This window comes from Megalops cyprinoides, chromosome 19, assembly GCF_013368585.1.
Source record: "Megalops cyprinoides isolate fMegCyp1 chromosome 19, fMegCyp1.pri, whole genome shotgun sequence".
Taxonomy (NCBI): Eukaryota; Metazoa; Chordata; class Actinopteri; order Elopiformes; family Megalopidae; genus Megalops; species Megalops cyprinoides.
Window position 1 is genome coordinate 15,352,912 of NC_050601.1, and position 27,677 is coordinate 15,380,588.

The window sequence follows — 27,677 nt, forward strand, 5'->3', positions numbered from 1 at the left end:
ATTGTACATCCAACAGTCAATCATATCTGATTTGGTAAGCATCCTTTGCAATGTAATTGCTGCAGAGTACTTCTTAGAGAGGATATAATCAGCTTTTGCAGTCTGCATCAGAGTAAAGAGTAGAATACTTGTATCCCTAGACACACGATAAATTGTCCTATAAGTGAACTTGCCAGTGAGATTTAAAAGGTCATTATGGTACGACTATATTTGGTCAGAGATAAACACTGCAAATAAAACGTTGAAATTACACAATGAAGTGACTGTCCTCTCTTTACGGCATTGTCTCGTAATGCAGATTTCCGCGTACGTTCTGAGCTGCATGGGATATTGTCATGGCGCGACAGTGGAGGCAGGGTGCTTTCAAAATGCCAATCTGATCTGATTGAAAACCGTAAATCCCACACTGTCCGGCCCAATCTCACCCCAGCACCAGCACTGAACTGATGCTGTCCCATAAACCCACTTCTTAATCCCAAAGCCATTTTATATCGTGGATAGGGCGCTTTGCTAGTTTAAAATCCCCCTCCCCCACAAAGCACAGCTGGCATTTTTAACCCATTAATTACTGTAAAACCTCCAGTTCCCCTTTAATCTGAATAAACCAGTTCTTACAAATTACTATCGCTGTTTATCACGGGGTTACCCAACTTTGCACCGATGCTGTGCCGTCCTCTTAGGGCTACGGGTTGTACAACTTGAAGCTGTATCATTTGGAAACAACAGAGTAAACACGGGAATGCTGTGACAGTTTTAATCGGCGTCCAAAGAGTGGCTCATGCAGTTGATGACACAGCGCTGTTTGCCTGCCGTAAGGACAACGTGACAGCTCACACAGAAGAGTTGTGAGGGTATTGGGCTGGTTAAATTCGTTCATTAAGGAATGTAACTTATTCGTTATTTACAACGAGTACAACTCCCGAATTTCCTCACATTTTCCGAAAATGACAGGTTGCATAATAATTTTATACTCTACCCTCTGTTCTACGAACAACAAAAAAACTTTTTCATTGTCTTTTCCACCAAACCGGAACTGATAAAGTTCCACAACCACTGGAATGATTAAATCCACTACTGTGCTGTAGTGTGTTAAGGTACCCCGACGGCAGGACGAGATAAGAGAAACTCTTTATTGTAAAGAATTGGGGGTGTGCACGCTCCCGGAGTAGCACAGCATCATCGCCTCAAACTGCGCGTCCTCGTAGGTCCAGCCGAGACCCGTGTTATCACTAAAGAGAGTTCGAGCTGCGCCTGTTAAAGTTGGGGAAAGGAGGGGAAGGATGCTGTCGTCGTCGGAGGAAAAGATAAAATATCACCAAAAATAAGAAGCACAAACGCGCTAGAAAACGCCAGTCTTCTATGAAGGATGAATTGCAAAATATTGGGCACAAGTTTTTTAATTTTTCTCGGATTGCAGCAGTGCTCGTCACGTAAGTCGTCAGTGTCATTTGTGGTTTGTCGTTATTAACTGTTGTAATCAATACGTTAAACCCTCATAAGAGCAGTGTGCTGAATGACATTGTGATGCACAAGGAGGTGTTTTAGCAAGGGAGGGTGGACGTACCTGCACTATAGCATACGTTTACATTTTAAGCAGTAATACGAATACAAATTTAGCTTCATAAATTAAAAAAATCTTTAATCAGAGAGAAGCGAACACATCAAGTAATACAACACATTATATTCCAAAAGGCTGTAGATGAAATCGAATAAGGCCGTTTGAACCGTCGGAGCACGGCAGTAATCTGCCAGACAACTCTTTCTGCATTGCAGTGCTTTCTCGTGCCTCCTCAGAGTTTCTGCATTAAAGGCTCTATCTCGCGCACTAGCTTGGTGGGGAACCGCAAGCACTCGGCACTCACGGCACATCTCTCCTCGGCGAGCAGGTTTTAAACGCCGAGAAGTGCTTGTGCAAGCTGTGTCCGTGCAGTCATTGTTACCAGACCTTATAGTCTTTTTGTGTCCGACAACGGCCGTTTTAGCTGCTACCTTGTGCGGGACCACCCCACTGCAGTGCATCGTAAAAACGCGCTCTTCACCTGTCCAAAAGGTGGATCTTTCCGCCTGCAGTGAAAAGGCATCGCCGTGCGGAGACAGCACGGGCAAAATCAAAAAGCACTTTAATTCACCACCTTAAATAACGGAAATGTGTTGCACAGTTGAATTCGTCGGCGCAGAGCTGACAGGATCTGCGGCAGCTCATTTCGTTGTGAAAATCAGGATGTAAACCTCCTCGAGAACATAAAGGTCATTGTAATGTTGAGAAACATGCTCAAGGTTGAAGCAACGTAAAGTGAAGTTGTGCGGGTCTTTCCTTTGGGGCGTGCGTCGTTTATTATATGATGATCTCATAGTATTACATTGGCAATACTTTCTCTGACAAAAATGACAGAATATTTCTGTTCCGATATTCACTCGCATAATTGTAGAATGATGTCACGAACAGCAGGGTGCTGAATGTAGATAGGAAAAGTTATGCAACTGACAGCTCATTTCGAATATTTCAATTGCAGTATTGTGTTGTTACAGTTACACACAGACCGTGTCTGTAACGCAGGAGGGTACAATAATCCTTTCATTTTCATCTATTAGTGCAAGGTTTGTAAGTATTTCATAATCATTTGTTTGATTGAAACTGCAATACCCTTTGCTAATTGGGATTTATCTCCACATTGCTTGGAATTGAAAGCACAAAGGTGCTTATTTAGTGCTGAATGTTGGAGGTGATCATGTTCTATTGTGTTTGGCCTCTCAGCAGAAATGAGACAGTATTCATGTTTCTGTGACTCAGGCATAAATCCTTTCGATGCTGTGAAATGCAGCCGTAATAAATATGGAGGCTAAAACCTCAGAACTAAGTGACCGGGGCTGTACAGATGCCAGGCAGATTTCCATTCCAGAAATTTAGCAAATGAGTTTCTAACCATTTGTGAGGGGGCGGTTACAGCGGCATCAAGACTTCAGAAGGCCAAAGATTACGTGAGGAGAATTAAAATACGGAAGAGCAGCCCTGTAGGAAACGTTACTGTGTTATTCTCAGACTCTGGGGTGTACCTGCACCTGTGACTCTTTGTCCTGTTTTTCCACATCTTATTTTTATTTTAAACTGGCCTACTTCTGTTCAAACAAATGGTCCCAGAAGCAGTAACTCCACTCAAAATACTCTTTTTGGGTGCTGTAACACTTGTAAAGCCTGTGACACTGATTCAACATTTGAACCATTACAGATTCATTACTGTTTGTACTGCACCAAAAAGCACTGATGCGGCTGCTTTTAGGTGTGAAGCTGCTTTATGCAGAATATCTCTGAAGTGCTTGGTGCCATTTTGGTTCAGAAACCCACACACCGAGGTGTTTTTTTTTCCCTCATAACATTGCATGTGTTTCCATTTTGAGCCCGTGATTGTGGCTCCCAGACCGACGGTGAGAGGCTGCACGATGCATTATGAGCAGCTGAGAGGCTAAGAGGAAACCTCAGGGAGCATCAAGGGACACATTTTAGTTGCTTCCGTAGGAGCATCCTCCAGTGAGGTGGAAAAACGGGGAAGGGGAATGGAAGAGAGGAGCCGCCTGTCAGACAGGGCTCTCTGGGGGGGGGGGGGGGGGGTGGGGGGGGGGGTGGGTTGGATTGGGACTATGGAACAGGTAGACGTGCCGTCGTCTGTGCTGTCTTCATTTGAATGCCTTTGATTTACTCTGTGCAACGTTGCATGTTGAGTATGGACTATCGAGAGGGTGCATTTTGTGAAAATTGATACATTTTAGAGCAGGCTCAAGAATGAGTATTTTATCTCTGTCCTTAACTGTAAAAGGCATTTTGAGTAGTACATTTAGAAAATAAAACCAAGCAAAAGTGTTTGGACAGTCATCATTTATAAAGCAGCCCTTGTGAGGGCCATTTACCATTGTGTTAGGTGTTTTTAACTACCGAGGGGTGGGGGGGGGGGGGGGGGGGGTTGGGGTAGCATTTTTATATTTCTTTAATGAGGACAGCTAACTTGGCAATTGGTGCTCTTTAAACTCCTCTGTCATACTAATCGGATCAATACAGTAGCATCTTGAATAAGAAAGAGATGGATTATCACTATAGAGGAGAAACTGGACTGGAGGTAGTAGATGATTTGGGACTCTGGAGACTTATCCCCTTACAGAAAAACAAGCCCTCTGGTTGGGTGAAGAGCACATTCAGGGTAAGCCAGTGACAAGGAAAGTGGATTTTAATTGGTTAATTTCCCTCAATCCTCCTCTAAGCAGATTTCCCCATTAAATACTGGATCTCATCTTAGATGGAGCTGAATGGAGGCTTAGCTGAAATACGGTATGAATGTGGGAGGACCAGATAGCCAGTAACTGTAACAAACTAATACACATTAATGCACAGTTTTTGGGACTATCTCAACATCAGTTGACCTACTCTATAATACAGAACATCATATGATTAAGACATCAGAAAATTCCAACAAATTTTCATGCATTTGACAATTCATTGTAATGAACATCCTATAACTGATTACATTCCCCGTTTGGTCCTTTGGCCTCCATGAGGAAGGGTGCTTGATTAATGTTTTACTCTGAGTCATCTGTAGGCAGCTGTGGCCCAATGCAAAGTACAATATGGATCTTCCGTCAGCACTTTGCTATAATTTGATACCACATAGTTGATTACTGTATGTGGAGAAAATCCATACTTCAAAAATGTTTTGCTAAATGCATCAAGCACTCGCCAAGGTGATGGCCTCAGCTTCACGGCGGCATTGCCTTATTGATGGATGCATAGCATGTCAACCAAATGTATTGTGTTACTTTTCATAATAGTACTAAACTTGCAATATTTAAGCAGGTATGTGATAGCTAATATAATTTTTAGTAAGGAAATATGGACGATAGATGACTAGCATTGTAGAAAGTAACTAGCATTTCATACAGGTGTTGGTACTGGGGTACAATTGCTTACACCACGTGTGGAAAAATAACTATATTATCTCTATTAAACAAAATAAAACATAGCTTTAAAGAAGGCTATGGAAAATAAACTCTTTTGGATTATAAATTGCATTTGGACTAAAACAGGAATGACATCCAAATTTCTAGGAATTGATGAGTGCTTGCTATGTTGCTATGAATCCAGGTTTATTCCTTATTGTTACTATGAATACAAGCAAATCTTAACAAGGTGAAATTTCATCTCCACCTTTTCTTATTGTTTATGAATATAATAGGTAGAGTAATGCTTGTTTGCTGTAGTGCAAAGTGCAGACACCATGACTGTACCATAGCTCATCAGAAGTTTGTATGCCAAAGAAACCATTTTTGGATTCTTATTCTTTGGATACCATATTCTTTATTATTTATACTGCCCCTGTTCATAGTGACAGGTGATTTAGGGTCATTATGTGACACACTGGATTATGTCTCTCTAAAGCCCAGATTCAGCCTGTTCTAGCCTAGGTTCAATGATACAAGCTTTTTTTTTTACATTCAAGATCTCATGATGAAAAATGATGCTCTGAAGGTTGGGCACAAGACGAGGTGGTTTCAGTTTGTCCACAGAGCTACTAGGAAAGGGGAGTGTGCTCTCTTTTTGGATGGTAGTCACGACACATCGCACGTGCAGGTAATTTCAGTCCCAGAACATATTGAACATCCAAGGTTGTAGGGAATGATTTACTGTATAGATTCTCTGTAGAACGCAGAGGAAAATCCTGCCAGTCTCTCTGCCGTATCCCTCTGTATTGCAACGACAGCCATTTCCTCTACCCTCTCAAAAGCTTTGTTTAACACAGTCCTTCCCCATAGGACTGAATACTAATGCAGACCTTCCTTTTTGGCTGTCACTGCCTCTATCATCTGTTTGACCTCTGCAGTGCTTTTATAGAGAAGGCCTATATATAGAAAAGACACGGCCCATGTGGAATTCCCACCTAAAAAACAGACTAATCAGTTTGAGTGTTAATATTACATTGACATTATTGCTGTGCCTGAGTCCTTTTATATCTCTACCTAGAACCTCTGGGGACTGACTTAAGCGGGTGCTATTTTTAAAATGGAAATATGTTACAGGGCTGCCGGGGAGGTAGGGTACTTTGTCTCACAGGGGTGACAAGATTAGGGAGAGGTACGGTGATTTCTAATTGAGCTAGATATTTATGGAGGAGAGGATTTAGTTGGAAGATAAAGCTGTAAAAGCAGCACAAAAAGGAAATGATTTATATTGCTCCGATCTGTCAGCCCAGCACACGCTGGGTAGCAGCATCACTGATGGAAGTCCAAGCACGGTTTATCATTTATGCAAATTTGTGTTGATTTAGGTGGATTTCACTGTTTCTACAGTTTAATGAATTTAATGGCTTCATTTATCAGAGTGCACTGAAAGTGTAATCTAATGCTAGTGTCCTCTAGCATGCATTCATAAACACACTATGGGAGCCAGTGCTATTTCATCTAACGCTATTTTTTCTTTTACACAAGGAAGTATTTGTTCAGCTGAAAACAGATGTTATGTTAGGCATCTTATGTCATCATTAAAGACTGCTGGGTGTCCTGTGAAACTGGAGGACCAAATTTAATATCGCTAAACATCTTACCCAGATATCAGACATTTAAGAGGACTGGATTGGAAAATGCACTTAACTGAAAACAGTGGGTACTTTGCAATGATGAGTAATAGTGGCTCTCCTGATCATAGATTAAATTATCATCTTCTGTGTGCTGAAAGCTTCATGATGGAAGTGATCGCCTCAGCTTCACGATGGCATCATCTCAAAAACATTGACAGAAACATTTTTCTGGGTAGATTTGGGTAGATTGTATTTTTGTAGCTCTGTTCTGAAATAAAGGCTTTAGCCAGGCCAGCCGAGAGGAAATCATCTATAAATTGTTATTCACTCCTACTCAAACCACTTTGTCTTAAAAGACCAGCATTATTGATATAGCACAGATTGCATGTAGTTTAGAAATTGTGCTTTTGTGTTGGTGTTGTATGGGTACAGCACAGACCTTACATTTATGCCTTTGTTCTGTGGACATCTATCTTAAAAATGAGAATCGCTTCTCTATTGAGTACATGCGTTTTTTGCAACCTGGTGTTGTGTCCACTGCAAATGTTGATTCCAGGAAAAGATTTAGGTGAAGTACAGCACTTGATTAAATGCCAAGGCCCAGAGTAAATCCCCATAATCTGCAGTCCACCCATACGTTGTGTCAACGCGGTAATGAAGTTACTGGCAGCATGTCGCGGATTAAGCGTGTTTCGTGTTTTTTTTTGTACATGGTATCCGTCAGGACTGAGAGAAACATTTCAGCACACAGCTAATTCTTTAAATGGGCCAAAGCTGATCACAAGGCCTGATCTAGTTTAAGCGTTTATATATTGAATCTAAGACTTCAAATAGCTATTTAGAAGGGAGATTTTTATACCACCTATGTATCGTGTAATCGTGTCTGATTGTACACATTCCCTGTTCAAAGAATTCATTAAACTGCCCTCAGGAAGACGTTATAGAGTCGCAACAGCAACTAAGAATATCTGCAAAAAATCATTCATACCAAGTGCAATAACATTGCTTAACTCACAATAGGCCACTCATATGGAATCCATATTTATTTATACTGCTGTCTGTTTCGTGTATGTGTACTATTTATTAACTGTGTTTTTACTGTATTTATTGTGTTTGTATTTTTAACAACTACCTGTGGAGGCAAAGACAAATTTCCACATTTGTGGACAATAAAGTCATATTATTATTATGTATAGCCACAATTGCAGTTTAGTTAGTGCAAAGTTTCCCAACATAGGTAATGCTTTTGCTCCAGGAATTCAACAGTGGAAATGTAACAGCTGTTCATGTATCATAATACTTACTGTTTGAAAATACTACATATTTTCTATTAAGCTTGAACGAGTCAGCATCTTGCTCCTGAAGATGCTGACTCTGTCAGACATACCTCTGGAAAAGCTGCAACAGTAATAATCCTTCTGTGCTCAATTATCTGATGTTATCTAGCTGTCTTTGAAAAATTCAAACAGCACTGGGCAATGATGGCTCATTTTAAATGATTCCCTACCCTATTTCTCTCTCCTTTTTCTCCAGGAGAGTGTGTTGATCCGCTGGTCTCTCCACTCTATGCTTCCTCCTTCTTGGCCTCCTCCAGATATAATGTTTTGTACTCTGCAAACTTTGCCAAATTGTATGGTAAGTATTACCTCTAATGAAGGATGTAACAGTGTGTTGGGGCTAAATATGAATGACAATGATAATATCAGCAGAAAGACCAAGCAGAGGATGATTAAGAAGATATGCCTGAACTACAGTTTTAATTGAATGGCTTTCCTGATGTGTTTCAATTAATACATGTTGCATACACATAGAAAACATGTGTGTGTAAAGGTATGGTTGTACTGTATGTCCTGTATGTCTTTGTTCAGCATGTCACTAGTAATTGCAATACATTCAGCAGAGATGTGTGTTCGTGGGGCAAGGAGGGGAGGTTAGAAATAGTGGCCCATCATGACTAATTAATGGTTGAGGAAATGCTGAGGTACAATATCAATATTTAAAGTTTGTACTGCACATATAGATATCTTGTACACTGTGTGCCAAGGGTAAATGTTTTGTGCTTTTCATTATCATGGTTATGTATGCATACATATGTAACACAGTGTTCTTGTATAGTGTATGTATCTGCACGTATGTGCTGTGTATGTATAATTAAGGGTATATATGTGTGCACATATTCTGTATGTGTGGACTTTCCTCAGGGAGCAGTGGGTGGTCGCCGTCTCCCAGGGACCGCCAGCCTTGGCTCCAGATTGACCTGGGGAGGAAGTACCGCCTTGTGTCCATTTCCACCCAGGGCACCTTCAACTCTTACGACTGGGTCACCAAGTACACCCTACTGTATGGGGACCGTCCCGACTCCTGGACGCCCTACATTCAGAGAGGGGGGAACTCGGTAGGGGGGGGGGGCATTGTTAGGGTTCAACCCTAACAATAAATAATGAGATCCTTCTTGGTGTCAGGAAGAACCCACTTCAGTTTCTAAATAATCAATGGCTGTTTAGAATGCAGGTTTTTGTTCATACTTTAAATTCAGTTCTAGGCCTAGGTGGGCTCATCTCACTGGTTATGCATGTATGCTCCTCAATTGTGTTTGTAAATTGCATTGTCACTGTGAGGTCATAATTAGTCATTTTGAAACATATTGTATGCTTCATCTCACGGTATGACCAGGAGAAAAGAAACATGGCCATCTCAGCTGTTGTAAAGAAATGATTATTTTGTTGTATATCTATTGACATTTCCATCTAGATGCCAGAGTATAAGGCAAGCACCACACTCTTAAAACCCTGTCAAACAATAATTACATCTATAAATAAAAAAGTAGGCAAACAAAATAGTAGCTGATAGATAGATAGTAGCTGTTTTTGTGCAGATACTCTCTAAATTCATGAGAGGTTTAGCTAACCATAGAGATGGCTAGTTAGTTCAAGCTCACTAGTAGCTAGCTTGTTTAAGCTCAGACATTGGAGGGACAAGTCACATCATTAACCATTTTAAATGAATAACTTGTTACTTGTAGCAAAAGAGGGGTAAGCTTGTTATATCAAAACTTTGTTATTTCAAAACAGTGGTATTTTTCCTGATAATAAAATGTATGGCACCTGCCACAGACTACATATAGTGTACATACAGTACATACTGCTGTATATATGTTGTATCAGACTAAGAGTGTGGCAGGCTGCAGTTTCAGTTGCAGTTTTAGTAGTAATAGCTACTGGGTTCCTGTGTAATGAATCTATACACACTCACAAAGTGGACAATTACATAAAAATGGTGAGCAGAAGACTCATTTGCGTTATCATCTTCCAGTCGATTGTGAAAGTATGAGGAAAATTGAGAAATCTTGATAGAATTAGCAACAGCCATGAGGTGAAGCCTTGTGGAAAGGGCAGTTGTTTATTTTGAGCTGAAGGACATGCTGCCATCTGCTTTGTCCAGACCCTGTCGGGGAACTGGAATTACTACCAGGTGAAGAGGCACGTTTTCCACTATGCCTTCACCGCCAAGCACCTGCGGTTCCTTCCCCTGGGGTGGAACACAAACTCAGGCGGCAAGATTGGGGTCCGGCTGGAGGTCTATGGCTGTGCTTATGGTAAGGCCTCACCATATTGTCTGTACTAACATCATGTGGGTGAACACGCAGAGACAGCACCTCAAATATGGCAATTCTGTCTGCGGGACCTTTATAACACACTTTAAACAGGTTTTGTTTGTAAAAGCATAACGACTTAACTGCGCTCTGATTTTTAACCAATGTGGCATGTGACATACTTTGGTGTGGTAAGCAACTTGTAAGTCACTTTGGATAAAAGTGTCTGCCAAATGAATAAATGTAAATGTAAATATATGTCACTTTCAGTATGGAACTGTGTTCAGAACATTGAAATATGCCACTCAGAATCATCTGTCAGCTCTTTTCCATTTATGTGGAAATGTTTCTTTTTTATTCATCATTGAATAGCATTGAAAATAATCCATATTATGTTTTTAACAATTCTGTCAGTGACGTTTTTTAAGATACGCGGAGCTGTACAAATGTGTTCTGCAGATAGGATTTATTGGAGGATGACAAATGTGGCTTGCCATCTACCCTGATGAATGTAGACTACCTCCTACCCCGAATGTATTTGCCACATAATTTGTTTGCCAATCCATCTCTCTGGGATAGGTGTAGAATTTCATTTCCTCCAGCTTGCTCAGACTTAACGTTAGCCTCAGTATTCACATTCTGAAAGCAAACAGAGGCCCATTCAAATTCTGATGGTATATATGAGAACATTTTTTCAGACTAGACTTCAAATGAATTTCAAACTGTTGAGTGGAAGCTGATAATGTTAAAGGGAAAGTACTGGCATTTTGCAGCCCTCTGACTGCGCTCGTTGTCTGCGTGTTTGTCAGACTCCTACGTGATGGCGTATGACGGGGACGACATGATGGCCTACATGTTCCCGCAGAAGAAGTCGCGCACGCTGCAGGACCACATCGCCCTGAACTTCAAGACCCTGGAGCGGGACGGGGTGCTGCTGCACAGCGAGGGCCTGCAGGGGGACGTCCTGACGCTGGAGCTGAAGAACGCCCGCCTCTACCTGCACATCAGCCTGGGTGGGTGGCGCTGCAGTGTCCCACGAGGAACATGCTGGGACAAAGCAACCGGGGGGGGGGGGGCACAGGTCAGAGATGTGCTCGATTTTGTGAAGTGAAGATCCCAGACACTTTCGGGGGGTATGATGGGGGGGTGGGGGAGGTTGGAAATCACACACAGCTTCTGCTGGTTTTTGTTCCAGCCAAATCCCAATAGTCTTCATTGGTTTGATTTCCACATTTACATTTATTCATTAAGCAACTTACAAGTGAGAGAGAGTACAGCACATATTCACACAAGCCACGTAAGGAGTCAACAGTATTAGAAGTGCAGCATGACCAAGTTTCAATAGTTTGCCAGACAAGGTACAAGCTAGCTGGTAGAGCTAAAGGTGCATGAAACCATAGAAAATCTTTTTTTAATACAGAAGACAAAGTTCACAATATAAGAAACTGATTTCTAGTTATTTTAGTATGCCATCTGCAAAATATTTTTATTGCAAAATATTTCTGGTCTCAGAAACCCCTTTTGAGTAATCAGCCACACATTTCTTTGCCTCAGACAAAATTAACCTTGGGTATTTAGCATAGGAAAGGATCATGTTCTACAGAATTACTGTGAGCAATTAGGAGTAGAGCTGGAAGAAAAAGCAGCTGATGCTGTGCCTCTCGGGTCTAACCCTGTTAGACCTTACTCTCTGTGAATCATCACAGGCAATTATCTTGCAGAGAACATGAGCAATCAAGCAAATAAGCATCAATCAAAACAGGCAATCTGGGAGCCACCTCTGACTATAGCCATTACATTACATCGCATTACTGGCATTGAGCAGACGCTCTTATCCAGAACGACTTACATCGGTTACAGTTTTTTACAGTGTTACCCATTTTACAGTTGACTATGTATATATTTTTTACCGAGGCAATTGTGGGTTAAGTACCTTGCCCAAGGGAACAGCAGAATTCCCCAGCAGGGAATTGAACCAACAACCTTCCGGTTACAGGCCCTGCTCCTTTCCCACTATGCTACACTGCTGCCCAATAGCCAAGGAGACCGGGGGCATCCCTCCCACATGCCAGTGTGGATGGGTGCGCTCACACACATAGGTCTGTGTCTCACAGGAAGCAGCACAGTGCACGAGGTGGAGGGCCTGACCACTCTGACTGTGGGCAACCTCCTGGATGACCAACACTGGCACTACGTCACCATCAAGCGTTACGGCCGGGAGGTCAACCTGACAGTCGACAGCCACACCGAGAGTGCCATTTGCAACGGGGACTTCACTTACCTGGACCTGGATACTCAGGTGGGGGCTTCTGGGGTGGCCGCTCAACAAAGAGGTAGCCACTTATTGCGTCAGTGATATCAGGTAGCAGTGGTCTTTTACCATGGGATCTTTGATGAGTCACAGCCTGAGATTTCATCTTCTGCTGGCCCACAGTCTCCTAGATGTGTAGTTTAGTTAGCCTGAAATGAAGTTGCATGTGTGCCAGGGTTGAGCAATAACTATAAAAAAATGACACAATGATTTGCTGTATAATGAGGCAAGTACAATTGGTAATGTACTAATAATTATGCATCCTCCCAGGTGTATGTGGGTGGAGTGATCGAGCCTAACATGCCCCACCTCCCTGACAAGAGCAACTTCCGCGGCTGTCTGGAGAACGTCTTCTACAATGGGATTAACTTCATTAAGATGGCACAGCGGAAGGAGCCTGAGATACGATTCCCTCTTCGGCAGGTGTAGCATTTCACAGTTGTGCCAGCACCACTAAATGAAAAACGCCCCATAGTCTGTACCTTCCCACCCACTCAGTGTTCATATTGTACAGGCAACCAATTAAAAGACACCTAAAATAATCTCCAACCCAACAAATTTATACTCAGTTTTGAATAAAAATTCATTAAACCATGATTCTTTTTAAATTTATTTCACATGGAAAAACTACTATATAAAATACTAATTTACATTTATCAGACGCTTTTATCCAAAGCGACTTACATAGGTTACAGTTCTTACAATGTTATCCATTTATACAGCCGGATATTTACTGAGGCAATCATGGGTTAAGTACCTTGCCCAAGGGTACAGCAGCAGTGTCCCAACGGGGATCGAACCAGCAACCTTTCGGTTACAAGACCTGCTCCTTAACCACTATGCTACACTGCAATGATACTATGATACTAATACTATATAATCTAATAGGGTTTGCTGAAAGAGGTAATTTTGTGATAATTTTTATGATAATTTTTTTTGAGAAAAGTTAAATGTCATTGAATAATATGGGTATATAACTGTGTAAATGTAAGAATAAAATAGGAGGTAGGTTACATAGAAATGTGGTTCCATGCTGAAACATGCTGTTTCAGGGTTTCATGGAGTTATTCTTACACAAAATATTTGAATGAATTTTGGAAAAGAGGCCTATCATTTCTTGCAGTGAAATGACATATATTGCCAAGGGATTTTCATGCAACAAAAGAAATTTCACAATTTCAGGAAAAAAAAGAGAATTAATTTGTTTCACAGTTGAAAATTGGCAGTAGGATTAAAGACTGGATTGGCTTTGTGGACTTTGCACAGAATTACAAAACTCAGCTGACAGTATGTTCCACGTAATGTAGTAACAGTTGGATGACCTATCAGATTTAATGAAGGTGTTGTCGGAAAAACAGGTTTTAACCCAATCTGCATTTCCTCTCCCAGAAAACGATGCAGTATGCCTGCCAGGATCTCCTGCTGAAGCCAATGACATTTGTTGGGCCTAACAACTACCTGCAGGTACCAGGGGTCTTCAGGAAGCCCCGTATGGCCGTCAAGTTCAAGTTCCGCTCATGGGACTACACGGGCCTGATGATGTTTACAAGGTTCGCTGATGACCTGGGCTCCCTAGAGCTGGGCCTGAGTGAGGGCCAGGTGAATGTATCCCTCATGCAGCCTGGCAAGAAGAAGCTGCAATTTGCTGCAGGTGAGTGCAGGGATCCAGCCCCTCTCAAATACCCACTTTAAAGCACACATATGGGTAATGAACCTGAAAGAGGTTGACACCTCTGTGAGTGAGCTGTGAACCAATGTTCTCATTGCAGAGCTAAATTCAAATGGCCAATGTTGTTACCAGTTGAGGTAAAGGCAATATGCCCCTAGCTCCATCAGCAACAACGCTAGCTAACCAAGTCTCAGGGAATGATGTTTCCACGGAAATCACTCTGCTACCTGCTACCCTACTGGCCTTACACAGGACTCACACAAGCTACTAATTTCACCTCTGCCATGTAGCAGGGTGGCTGAGACATATTGAAAAAAGGGTCCCACTATCCATTCCGGTTAAACCCACACTTTGAAAATGGAACATCTAACCTTTTCAAATTCAACTTCAAATTTCAACACCTAACCTTTTCAAATGCAACCTTTGACTTCCTTTTTTTGTAGTTGGGAAGGGCACCAAGCATTTGTTTTTACCTTACTATCATCATACAGTTATAGAATATAAAATCATCAATAACAACCTAGGTAGACAATAGCCAGTAAAATGACGAGTGGGCCTCAGGGTGCCATACGAGCAAACTGAATAATCGTGACTATTTTCATGTACACACAGTGCTTAACAATTAAATTTGACAGCAACATACATTTGAAATAGGGACTAAAGTAGTTAGGTACCAGGTACTAAATATAGCATATGGTCATTTTCTGGGCAACCGCATTCACTTTCACTTGTGTTGCTTTTCAGTTTATGGTTGTTTTTCCATAGAGGGAAGAACTTTGTTATGTTATGGCATACATATATTATAGTTGACAGTAGAGCATGTATTTTTAAAGAGAATAACACTGGGTTCCCTTCAAAGCAAAATACGAAAAGCAAAGTTAAAGAAGTGACATTTGGAAAGGTCAGCTGTTGCAGTGACGCCCCCTTAATAATCCATGAAGTGTATCAGTTATTCAGTGACTCAGCGCAATTGTTTGGTCAGCTAAGACTGAAGTGTGAGTGCGCTTTAATGCTGATTGCAGCACTTGCTGGTGTAGCTGCTATAAAGACAATGGGTGACTGGGAGTGGCTGACAACAGTGTTGGCCTTACTGTAGCCTGTGTATGGTGATATTTGGTGATTTTGTCTGACAACGCTGACTTATTGTCTCAGGTTACCGCTTGAACGATGGCTTTTGGCACACCGTGGATCTGGCAGCCCGGGACAATTTTGTGACGGTGACTATTGATGATGACGAGGGGTCGCCCTTGAAGATTATCAATCGCTTCACGGTGCGCACTGGTGATCGCTACTTCTTCGGAGGTGAGATTTAGTGACCCGACTGAGGATAGTGCAACTCCTTTTCTGTTTCATTGATTTTGCAGAGACTCATATCTAGAGCAATTTACACGACCTTCATGGAACAATATTTTTAGCGCATACTATAAAAGCTGCAAGAACAAGGGCTGAGACACTGATCACAACACATCAGCGATAAAGCATCAAGCTAAAAAACAGGCAAAATATGCATATAACCAATTGAAATGCAAGGATCGATGCAGGGTTTAAATGATCATAAGGAAAGCGTTTCCTATCATTGTACAGTAAGTGACTAACAAAAAACTGTAGAGCAACCCTAAGAACAATATACATTTTAACTGTTTCAATGTTTTTTTTTACCAGCTGATTGGTTTTACATGGTTGTCTTTCATCTAAGAACTGTCTAGCTCTGCTTAGCATTGCAAACTGGCAAGGGAAGGCCTACAAGGTACCCAGGCTGCTGTAACTGAACTGAATGAGAGAAAACTTACCATTTCTTGTCGCTGGATTGTGATTGGCTGTCAGGGTGTCCCAAGACCAACAACACGGCGAGGTGCGAGACCAAGCTGAACGCCTTCCACGGCTGCATGCAGCAGATCTTTGTGGATGACGAGCCGGTGGACATCGACATCATGCTGCAGCGACGCTTGGGGCGCTATTCTGAGCTGCTGCTGGGCACCTGTGGCATCACTGACAGGTGGGCTGTGATAGCTTAGCACCAGCTGTGGAGGCAGAAGGGGGAATGTGACCGTGGGTCCATGTACATATGCCCGTGTGAGCTCTCTGCTGTCATTAATGGAGCAACAATGCTGAATGGCATAAGAACACAGGAAAGTACAGTACCAGTGAAAAGTTTAGCCTAAGAAAACGGAAAACATGCATTCAAAGACATTTTGATCAAAAGACTTATGCTTAAATGCTTTAAATTTGTTTTTTACACAAATATAGATAGTGAAATTGATGCCTATGTATGAACTTCCTTCCAAAAAAAAATAATTAAAAAAAAATTGGCAACTTTGAAAAATCTAAAATATAAGATAGCTTTCTCTATAACACATTTTGGTCACTGTATAATTCCATTTGTGTTATTTTATAGGTTTGATGTTTTTAATTTAATGTAATTTTAAATTAATTAACACATTTAATATCTAATATTTTAATAAATGGAATATAGTAAAAATAAAGAAAAGTGTGTGCAAACCTTTGACTGGTACTATATAATGATCCAGTCTGCTGTTGTAGGATATGAGGGTCTCTGAATCCACTACAGATCTTGGCAGCTAGTTTCATGATTAAACCCAATGTCCTTGATCATCCTATTTGATTGTTGGAAAGGTGACACTCGGGGCGAGCTGTGCCTGTGACGATGTGTTTACACAGTTACTGTCTATATTGACTGGCTGGAACTGCGGTAATACTGATATGGCCAGACACTTGTCATCACTTTCCACATTCGTCCAGTGCAGCCTGTCCAGTAAAACTGTCACACACAAAAAAGCATTACTGTGTGTCCCAAAGCCTTGTAAATGAGAGGAGCATCAGGACTTAGGATAGTGAGTCCGGCCAGACCAGATGCTGTGATGGTCAGCCCTCAGAATCTGCCAGCTTCTTTCACAGAGTGTGATAGGCCTTAGAATGAAATTTCAGTAGGTTTCAGGTCCATGTGCTCCCTCTCCTCTCTCTCTCTTCTTTGTATGTTTTTGCCCTTTCTAGCTCTTTCTCTTGTTCCTTCTCTGTCTCTGTGTCATGGTGTGACAGTGAGTGTTAATTTGCTCGTGGGTTTTCCAGGTGTATGCCAAACCCATGTGAACATGAGGGGAGATGCATCCAGTCATGGGATGACTTTCTGTGCATGTGCGAAAACACTGGATACAAAGGGGAAGTGTGCCATATGCGTGAGTACTGCTTGTGTATGCATTCTAAGGTATATGTAGCTGTATACCAAACCTTCAAAATAACCACATGTCTAGATTTTCTCACTGCTAACAGAGCGCCAGGTGATATTGGTATTACCTGTTGGTTTATACATACTGCTGATTGATGAATGTGTACTTGTGACTTTCATTTGATTGTACTTCCTCCGTCATCTTTGATGACAGCGGTCTACAAGGAGTCATGCGAGGCTTACCGACTCAATGGCAAATACAATTCTGGAAACTACACCATCGACCCTGACCTGAGCGGCCCCCTGAGACCCTTCTCTGTTTACTGCAAGATGAAAGGTATGTTGCACCTAAGCCTGTTTTCTCAACTTCTTACAGTCAACCTTGGACTTTGTTTCTTTGTTTTGATTCATTCAAGCTTACCAAGTAAGTTACTTAATAAAACTACATTTAAGGTCATAATATATTGCAGAGTATGTTATTGACTGGTGCCTGTTGCTCAGTATGAATGCAGCTTGAAAATGAATTGATCATAAGCACCCTTTAAGCAAAATGTAACATACAAGGGCGTTCATTAAACAAGTAATTAGCTCCAACGTGGTTGCTGATAAACTGTGCAGGGCTTTTGGTTTGCCCAGTCCAATCAATTAAGCCAATTAGTGTCTTTCAGTCTTAATAAAATATTAATATGGTCTAGACAATTAAAGCTGTTGTGATGTTTTTGATAGAACGAATTTTCTACTGCTGTGGCATCTGTTCTCAGCAACCAAGGCCTGGACAGTGGTGAGGCATGACCGAATTGACAACACCAAGGTGACAGGCTCTTCAGAAGGCCAACCCTACCTGGGGGATGTGCAGTATTACAATGCATCCTGGGACGAGGTCACAGCCCTGGCCAACACCTCCGAGTATTGCGAGCAGTGGATCGAGTTCTCTTGCTACAAGTCCCGCCTCCTCAACACGCCCAGTGAGCAGATTAGCTGTTGGTCAAAGCCAAATCTGTTCCTTAACATAGGCACAGTGGGTGGAGCAGTGGCTACTGTGCTTCTACCCCTGATGTAGCTCAGGTTTTCCTAAATTCAAATGTACATCTGACCTGGAGCAATATTATAAGGTATAGAGGTGTCTGAGGTATAGATTATGTAAATTAAAATAAACACTGTGATTCTTTTTCTTTATTCTTTCACCCTGAGATGGAAAGCCATTCAGCTACTGGATTGGTCGCCATGGTGAGAGCCAGGTGTACTGGGGTGGGTCATTCCCAGGGAGTCAGAAGTGTGGCTGTGCCATCAATGGCACCTGCACTGACTCCAGGTTCTACTGCAACTGTGACGCTGACTACCGGCAATGGTGAGCTGGCAGACAGGCCAAACTGGCATTTCACTTTCAGACTTGCATTGACAACATAAATGTGCACACAATAAACCAGACTCATTTAACCTGAACTATGGCTTTAGTCTACTGCTTTGTTTTTAAGTAATATTTTTGGTTCAGTGTACTATATGTAGATGGATGTATCAATCTAACTGACCTTACTTTTCTGGAAAAGGTACTCGGACAGGGGCTGGCTTAACTACAGGGACCACATGCCTGTCCGAAGGGTTGTTGTTGGGGACACAAACCGAACCGGGTCGGAGGCCCAGTTTAACATTGGACCCCTGCGCTGCCATGGCGACCGTGAGTACATGTTAGCTGAAACTATTAGTGTCTCTTAATAATTTCTGTATCAGTAGTGCATTGTAATGTGTATTGTTGTTTACTTGCACCACTGACACAGACGTTATTAAGAGGTATAATAAGGAAGATGAACAGAGCCAGACAGGTATTTGTAAAATACCAGGTGGGTATCTTCTGGGATTTGCCAGTCTTGACCATATGACCCCTCTATTATTTCCATCTTTAGGAAACACTTGGAACACTGTGGCCTTCACCAAGCCAACTTACGTGGAGTTCCCCACCTTCAGGCCAGGCACCAGCGCTGACATCAGCTTCTACTTTAAAACCAACGCTGACCATGGCGTCTTCTTGGAGAACTCGGATGACCACCACCGCAACTTCATCCGGGTGGAGCTCAACTGTAAGCAGGACAGGACCTCTAGCATCTCAGACAGAGACACCATTAGTACCCTTCCCAATCCCCATTATTCACTTCTTCCATATATTTGTCAATATCGATTGTTATTCTGAATGTGTTGTTAGTTTTACTATGGATGAAGGATTGCTCTCCGCACAGTGTATCTCATGAATTCAGATATTGAAATTAGATGCAAAAGCACTTCCACAAATAATAGTACAGCCATAAAAATTCCAGGTGAATTCTTTCATCATACTTTCTAGCCTTCATATTAATAACAGTTCTATTAGCTATCATCAACACAGGTGAAAAAAATTGTTATATATAGTTATATATAGCAGTTATATAGTTGTTTGATAAGACAACTGATTGATAGATCTCTTGTTCTTGTAATTTTGTTTCTAGTTTTTAGTACATAACAATGAAGTTTCAATGAAGATTCACAGATTCAAATTGTGCTTTATTAGCACGTCTTTGCCAAAACAGACAGGATTATGGCCTGGGGTAAATTTGCAAATTCATTTAACAGTGGTGCAGTAATAACACATAATAAGTAGAGGAGACAGACAGAGATAATGAGCAAAGGAAAATGAAAAGTAAACAAAAGTGAAATTAAAAATAATAACAAACATTAAATGGATGCAGCTGGATATATATTTAATTGCCAGGTTTGTGGTCTGCTGTTTCCCTTCAAAGAAGTGTAGGGATTTTACTTTGCCCGGAGAGTTGGTTAAATTGGGCTAGCAGATGTTTGAATTTTGGAAATAATCTGTCCTTATGTTTTTGTATTTGGGGCAGCATTACAGGAAGTTGTCTCTCTCTCTCCCTTGCTCTCTGTCTCTCAAATTCAAATTCAAACAAGCTTTATTAGCATGACCACACAGATGTCCAGTATTGCCAAAGGAATTTTCATGTTAATATGTGAACAAAATGACAATTAATTGAAAAATATGCACGCCTACACAAACACACATAGATATTTTTTTTTACATTTATACAGTTATTGGACAGATGCCTCCTGCCCATTCTCTCTCTTGCTCTCTCTCTCTCCTTGTCTTCCTCTCATCTGTATGCCCACCATTTCCAGCCACCACAGACCTGCTGTTCGTGTTCATGGTGGGCGATGGCATCATCAACGTGACGCACCGGTCACCGCAGCCCCTCAACGATGATGAGTGGCACTACGTCCAGGCCGAGATTAACGTGAAGGGAGCCCGACTGAAGGTGGACTACCAACCCTGGGCTGTGCGCCGCTTCCCCGGGCAGACCTACGTCACCATGAAGTTCACCCAGCCCCTCCTCGTGGGTGTGTCACTGTAGGGTGGAACGCTTAGTTCAGTGCAAGTTGTCAGTTGTCTTAATGGTGATAGTAGTCAGCCTCACAAGTGAAACGGTTGTGCACACTGTTATGTGAAATCCCATAGAATCAGTGGGCACTGCTACGTTTGATTTTACTTGTTTCAAGACTCCTGTGTTTTGTTTTTAATTTGAGCTCCTGAATGGTCTCAGAGAATGATCTCAGTCCTTTCTTTCTAAATAGTTCTGGGTCTTGTCTCAGAGTAAGCACACGTAAAAACTTAATTGTATCGGATATCACCATTATATTGATTATTTCCAGTATTAAGGTACAGTACAATTTTTATGTTATGTCAGCTCGATACAGTATGTGTCCTCAACTCCCAGGTGCTGCTAAGGACAGACTGAGGGCTTACCTGGGCTGCCTCCGGGGCCTGCGTATGAATGGCGTGCCCCTTGACCTGGAGGGCAAAGCAAATGAGGCGGAGGGAATTCGGCTGAACTGCACGGGCCAGTGCCTGAACGCCACGCTGCCGTGCCGCAATGGCGGACGCTGCATGGAGGGCTACGCCTCCTACTACTGCGACTGCAACAACACGGCCTTTGACGGCTACTACTGCCACAAAGGTAACTTCTACGAGCGACCACTGACCAATGGATAAAGAGCCCTATGGAAAACGTACCTACAGATTTTTTTAAGTGGAATTACCAGAACAAAGGGGAGCTCAACTAAAAAAAAGTCATAATTTGATATGTAGTTTAAAACAGTTAGTATTCTTACTTTTTGTGTCTCGTGATAACCTGAAGCATGCCCTGAAAGCGTATCTGTCATCTGAGGACAAAGCTTGTGCAGGATCAGCTCAGATCCACTGATCTTCATGCTATCTGGATGGGTGTAGGGTTTGAAGTGAGCCATCCAGGTATATGAATGTGAATATGAACTGTTTTAAAGGTATGGAATCACATATAAAATACTGACTTTTTTCAGTGGAGTTCCCCTTTAAAATATTAAAATGTACGATGTTCAAATAAAAAAAAAGTGTTAATATTTGTAGAAATTAATTTCATGAATCTGAATGTCTCACCTTCATCTGTGATCTGAATCACGTCGTATCACCTTTGTCTTTTATGTGTGCCAACATCAGAATTCTGAATTGTGGTAAATGAGGTAGTACATTTTGGTCATTTTGGGATGTAGCAGAACTATACTACTAATACTAATACAACTAATACTAATAAAACTCCTTCACTCAGCCAACCAGTACGATTGTGTGGCCAAAGTACCCATGGAAACGATCAGGTTTTTGCATCTTGTGCTTGCATAATTCAGCTCTATCCCATAACAATGACATCATTGCATCATCATCAGTCTTCTCATTTAGAAGATTGAATAGATGCAAATTTGCTTTGCAAGTCCCTGCCTGTGTTTATTTTTAGACCCCTAAGTTGCATTATGTCTGTGCTGTTTGATTTCATACTGCAATGGCCTTTCTAGGATTGCTGCTTATGCTGACCTGTTGAATGATATGCACAGTATGTCCTAGGGGCTGTGTTGAATGCTTGGCTTTTCAAGCTTTTAGGGCAAAACTCCCGGCATTGTGAAAATGCCTGTGGTAAGCAGTGGCAGGGTTATTTATGCTTGATAAAATAAACTCTTTTTTGTCACAGTACCCATCACAGTTTTTCATATTTGAAAATTCATTTTCTTTATTATACAAGTATTTGTATAATAAATACTTTTGATAGATTTCAACACACCGGTTTGCTGATTTACTGAGTGGGAAGAGTTTACTTTATTGCTATCTTTATGCAGCTTAATTATCTTATATCTTTTCAACTCACGTTTGCATCGTGGACATGATTCCAGCATTATTCAGCTACATACCACATCTCTCTATCATATTTTTGCCCTGCTGTTTTTCATTGTTTTTCTTTCGCTAAGATATTGGGGGCTACTTTGAGGCGGGAGCATGGCTGCGCTACAACATTCGAAGTGAGGCAATCTCAGACGAGGCCATCTGGGCAAACTGGCTGGACCCCCACAACTTTAGCCTGGGGTACAACCAGACCAGCGACGAGATCGAGTTCAGCTTCAGCACCACTCAGACCCCCGCCGTGCTGCTCTACATCAGCTCCTTCGTCAAAGACTACATCGCTGTCATCCTCAAGAATGACGGTAAGCAGAGAGCATGGCCAGCAGGCGTCAGGGGAGAGGTACAGCAGACCCCTCTTTCCAACTTACAGTGGTGTACTTCATCCTAGGTGTATTCACAGGGTTGTCAAGCTCAATTTCTAGAGCACCATGTATATGCAGTTTTTTTGTGACCAGTTACCCTTGATGAATTTGTCCAAGTTGATAATAGATAAATAACTCTATACATATAGTATGATGCATTTACAAAAACGCATTGCAATACATTGGATGAGTATCATTTGTGATGATTAAAAAAGAGCAGAGGCTGGAGAAATGAACATATGCACTAGCTCTCTAGTAACTGAAGCACACTGCTATGACCCTGCCCCAGAATGTCTTTAAATTGGTCTTTCATTTTCCAACCAAATAGCAAACCAAATAGAAATAATTTAGGTAAAATACATTTACTATATATACACATTTATAATTAATACAACATTATATTCAGTGAGTGTATTTAAAATATACCAGAGCTGAAATTCCAATTAGTAAGAAACTTTTGCCTGTGTTTTTAAATTTCCTTTGCTATGTATACTGTGTATACCGTGTATCGTCTTTCAGCATACAAATAATTCAATATGTATATAAACTCATACTTTTCCTTACTGTCCATTTACATATCAGGCAGCCTCGACCTAAGGTACCGGCTGGGCCTGTTCACCTATAAATTCCAGGTGTCCTCCTTGAACTTGGCAGATGGGTATCCTCACTTTGTCAACATCACCAGGCATAACCGCACCATACGAACTCAGGTACAGCAAATCCCTCCTCCCTCCACTAAAGACAGGAATGTGCGCATCTGTGCTGGGGTTGTGAACTGCACAGCTAGCCCTGAATGATATCTCTGCTATCCCCGTCTGCTTTAAAACATGCGATGCAACTCCCTGTTGCATTTCACAAAATCAGAAGATGAAAAAATGTTTTGTGGCCCTGAGGAAATGCTGTGAACTCAAATTACCATGCAACTTAAAACTGGCTAAAATGCAGCATGCATCTTCCCCCCCACAAAAAAAAAAAATGTCAGTGAAATTTTTACTTGCTTTACTTGTTCTGTCAGTTTGAATTTTTGTTGCCATTTTATCTGTTTCTTACTAATAGCACCAGCACATGATGCCACTGTTAGTTGAGAAAGACAGCAGACTGGCAAGCTGCTCTGATAAGACAGGGTTTTTAGCAAGCACTTTATTTTGATGAAGACTGAATTTGTACTGCCACTACTCATTACTCTGATATATGAATAAAGGAGGGAAAAAGCGGAAAAAAAACGTTTAATTATTTTATATTTTTTGTTTTCCCATCAGCGTTATTTCTCCAGCAATATTGTTTCATGACAATTTCGTATCACAAACTCCATTTTGTGAAATGCATCGTATTCTGAGTTCAGTGTATCTTCTCATTCCCAGCCACCAGTGTTGATTTTAAGCACAAGCCTCTTGGTAATTGCAGAAATACATGTCTTTGAGCTCTTATGTTCCTGCATCTAAGCAGAGCAACTGTGTGTATCTATTGAGAGCCTTTGAGTTTGTGTGGGGGATAAATGTAATCTCCCTGAGATGTCAGCTCCCCTCTTGTGAGGTGCGCTGAGATGGGCCCTCGAGCTCCGCCATCGTAGCTTGGCTGTGTGTGGCTTCATTCCATGGTGTCTGGTGACTGTGTGCGGCACACAGGTGGACTACATGGAGTCCGTCCGGGAGGCGATTCCCCCGCTGCAGGACATCCGGTTCGACTCTCCCAAGTCCATGTTCCTGGGGAGGGTGATGGGTAAGAGCTGCCTTTTCTGCTGCACCCCGGGTGGAAACACATGGAATATGTTCACCTGACACAAATCTCATACAATTGCTCTCATTTTGAAAATATCAATCAGTCATTCAAATTTGATTTGGTATAGTGTAGTTCGCATTGGAATCATCACTGATGCGTTTGAAAATCGCAAACAGTAGTGATATAATGCAGTAATTACAGGATTGATATGACTATCTACCTACCTCGGTATAGATGAAGATGTATAACGATGATGATTTGCAATGTGATTTGCAGGATATTTTCTTTTTTGTGCCTGCAGAGGTGGGCGAGATAGATTATGAGATCCAGACGCACAATAGCCCCGGACTGGAGGGCTGCATTTCAGGGGTACGCTACAACATCTATGCCCCGCTAAAGACGTACTTCCGCCCCAATGAGACAGACCCCCCGGTCACCGTACATGGATACGTGAGGGAGTCCAATTGTGGGGCCTTTCCCTCCATTCTGGGTCTGGTACCCCTCGAGGCTGACCCGTGGTACACAGGAGATGGTGAGATGTCATCCCCCATAATGCATCACTGTAATGGATCTGCTGTGTCACTTGACAGGGTTAGTTCAGATTGAATCCTGTTTCCTCAAAATTAAAACACAGTATCATGCAATTGGATATACTCTAATACAACTGGTGGCATGGTCTGGTCTTATATAGTCATTTCTAACAAAATTACATTGCATCACGTTACATGCATTTAGCAGACATTCTTGTCCAGAGCAACTTCCAGCACAATAGAACATAAGTGTATCCATTCAAGTTAAAGGTACAGCTGGTACGAAATCATATACCACACAGTGGTGACTTTTGATGAAGGTGACACAGTGGTGTATTTTTGTAATTCCTTATTCAGAAAAAGTGGCAGTGTAATCTGTAATTTGGTTAGATGTGGAAAATTCAACTCCCTGAGGGCTGTTATACTGCGTTTGCTGGCTTTTGAAATTCCTCAGCTCATATTTTTTGGCTGGGGTTAGGGTTGGGGGTTGGGTTAGAGTTACGGTTAGGGTTAGGATTAGGCCCCTGTCTGAAGGCCTAAATGAGCTGCTAATTGACAGGCATCTCTAAAAAATGTGGAATTTCCGGGACACAGTACGGCTGTTCCAAAGTTGTATTAAGAATACCCTCTTGCTCTCACTCACAGTGTGTCTGCTCTTTTTATTTCAGAGTTTGAATATATTCACGACGACTTGCCCAGTCCACCGGTCATGACACGTAAGTCCTAGCGCATGATTTAGGAGTGTGCGCTCGTTAGGATGTCCTTTCATGAGTATACATGTGAAGACTGCACAGAGGGTTGGCATTAAGGTGTCTCCTCTCTTAGGACAAATACACGCTTATTATAGGTGGTCAGCCACTCTCACTGTACGGATGCAAAATTAGTGCAAGTTGGTTACCCGCAGCCACACACACTGTCTCTCTGTCCTCTACGACACAGATTCACTGAGCTTGTTATTCTTTGTAAAATCAAAATCTTCTTACCCCAAAATCTGAAACAGGACAGCAGATTAGGGAGGGGGCTTTTACATGAGTATTTACATGATCAAAGCACTACCAGCCACACAGGGGTGAAGACGAGTTGGCACAGTCAATATGAAATAAACGTCTTTAGCTAGGTATTATAATCTCAGATTTTAATGGTTTTAAATGATCCAATGATATGCACTTCAGAAAAATATCATTGGGGACATTTTGTTGAATTTTTATTTGGTCAGCATGTGACACATTCCTGACTTCTAGTTCCAGGTGGAGCACTCCTGTTGAACCTTACTTAGCAGGTAGTGAGGAGGTAGTTAACCCACTTTACTTCATCAAAGGTCTAGTTACATGCCTAAAGGATAATATGGATCATATGTAAAATATAAGTAGGGATTACATTTTCCAGTTTTAACTTATATTAACCAGAACACCCCAAAATGAATTGTTCTTTTTAACCAGTATTTTCATTTTTGGTTGTCAGAAACTGACATATTACTGATGCCAGACATAAGAAAACATAGCCTAGACCCCCTAGCATTTTATTCCCTGACAAAGACCTTGAAGGTGTTGAAAAAATTGATTCTTTTCTAAATGAATGTAAATTGGAGTGCAAGAGGGAGCATGACTTCCCTCATTTTCTTTATGAGGAGTTAACCAGCCATTCTGCTATTCCTTACATTGGCTGGGTGTCCTCATTTTAATTAAGATCTTGGACAGCTATCAAATCAATATGCTTCCTGACCACCAATGAAATGGATGTGTTTCTCTTACGCTGTCAATAGTACACATCCTCCAAATCCTAGTAATGATAATATGTTATAATATGTTATAATATGGCATTATAACAGCATGACAATACAGTACATCAAAACAGGATGAGATTTATATATGTAGTAAAATAAAACCTGTCAGTTGTGGAACATTACTGTGGAACACCCAGTTTGACACTTGTTTGTGAGCAGTAAATTAATTTTGTGTGGTGATTCTCATTTTGTATCAGACATGCTCTAATCTGACCTCCTCAGGATTATCATTTTGCTGTTCCCCTCCCTTATACCTAATCCCTCTTGCACTCCCGTAGAGTGTTTTGCACAGTTAAAATGAAACACTAAAACTTAGGCTGGATGTGAGATCCTTTTTACTCAGCTGCAGTCTGAGATCCTGCTGGGATGCAATTGCAATTGAGTATAATCTCTTTGTACTTCATAATATTTATAAATAGCTGAGCCAAATTTGCTCATTTTAAGCTATATACTGTATAGTATATACAGTGGATGCAAGTCACTATTCACTAACCCTTGTATTCTCTCTTGCATGGTTTTTTCCAGTCATCATCCTCATCCTTCTGGCTCTGATCTTTGGGTCACTGTATGTCATCTACTTGTACCTTTACCGTTACAAGGGCAGCTATCATACCAATGAGCCTAAAAACCTAGAGTCCCCTAGCAGTGCCAGGCCCCTGACAGAGCCAGAGCCTCAACGCACGGAGAAGAACCTGCCCCAAATACAGGAGGAGACCAGGAGCGAATGA

At 41.6% G+C, this 27,677-nt stretch overlaps 1 protein-coding gene across 1 annotated transcript; it reads left to right on the forward strand.

The window, feature by feature from the left end:
* Positions 1-1,217: 1,217 nt before the first annotated feature.
* LOC118794204 (contactin-associated protein 1-like) lies at positions 1,218-27,677 on the forward strand. The gene is made up of 24 exons (XM_036552406.1): positions 1,218-1,430; positions 8,091-8,192; positions 8,759-8,952; positions 9,999-10,152; positions 10,959-11,162; positions 12,264-12,448; positions 12,731-12,883; positions 13,850-14,111; positions 15,282-15,431; positions 15,954-16,125; positions 17,217-17,323; positions 17,528-17,650; positions 18,075-18,278; positions 18,505-18,661; positions 18,861-18,988; positions 19,215-19,388; positions 20,473-20,691; positions 21,069-21,308; positions 22,624-22,857; positions 23,500-23,627; positions 24,543-24,636; positions 24,938-25,168; positions 25,835-25,882; positions 27,475-27,677. Exons 1-24 carry the CDS (start codon positions 1,367-1,369, stop codon positions 27,675-27,677), a joined length of 3,930 nt encoding a protein of 1,309 aa, XP_036408299.1. The 5' UTR covers positions 1,218-1,366.

Excerpts from the sequence above, each read along its gene's own strand:
- LOC118794204 (XM_036552406.1), top strand. The coding sequence starts at position 1,367 with ATGAATTGCAAAATATTGGGCACAAGTTTTTTAATTTTTCTCGGATTG. Across the intron at positions 19,389-20,472 it reads CATCCGGGTGGAGCTCAACT|CCACCACAGACCTGCTGTTC; the intron begins GTAAGCAGGACA and ends CACCATTTCCAG. Across the intron at positions 25,169-25,834 it reads CCCGTGGTACACAGGAGATG|AGTTTGAATATATTCACGAC; the intron begins GTGAGATGTCAT and ends TTTTTATTTCAG.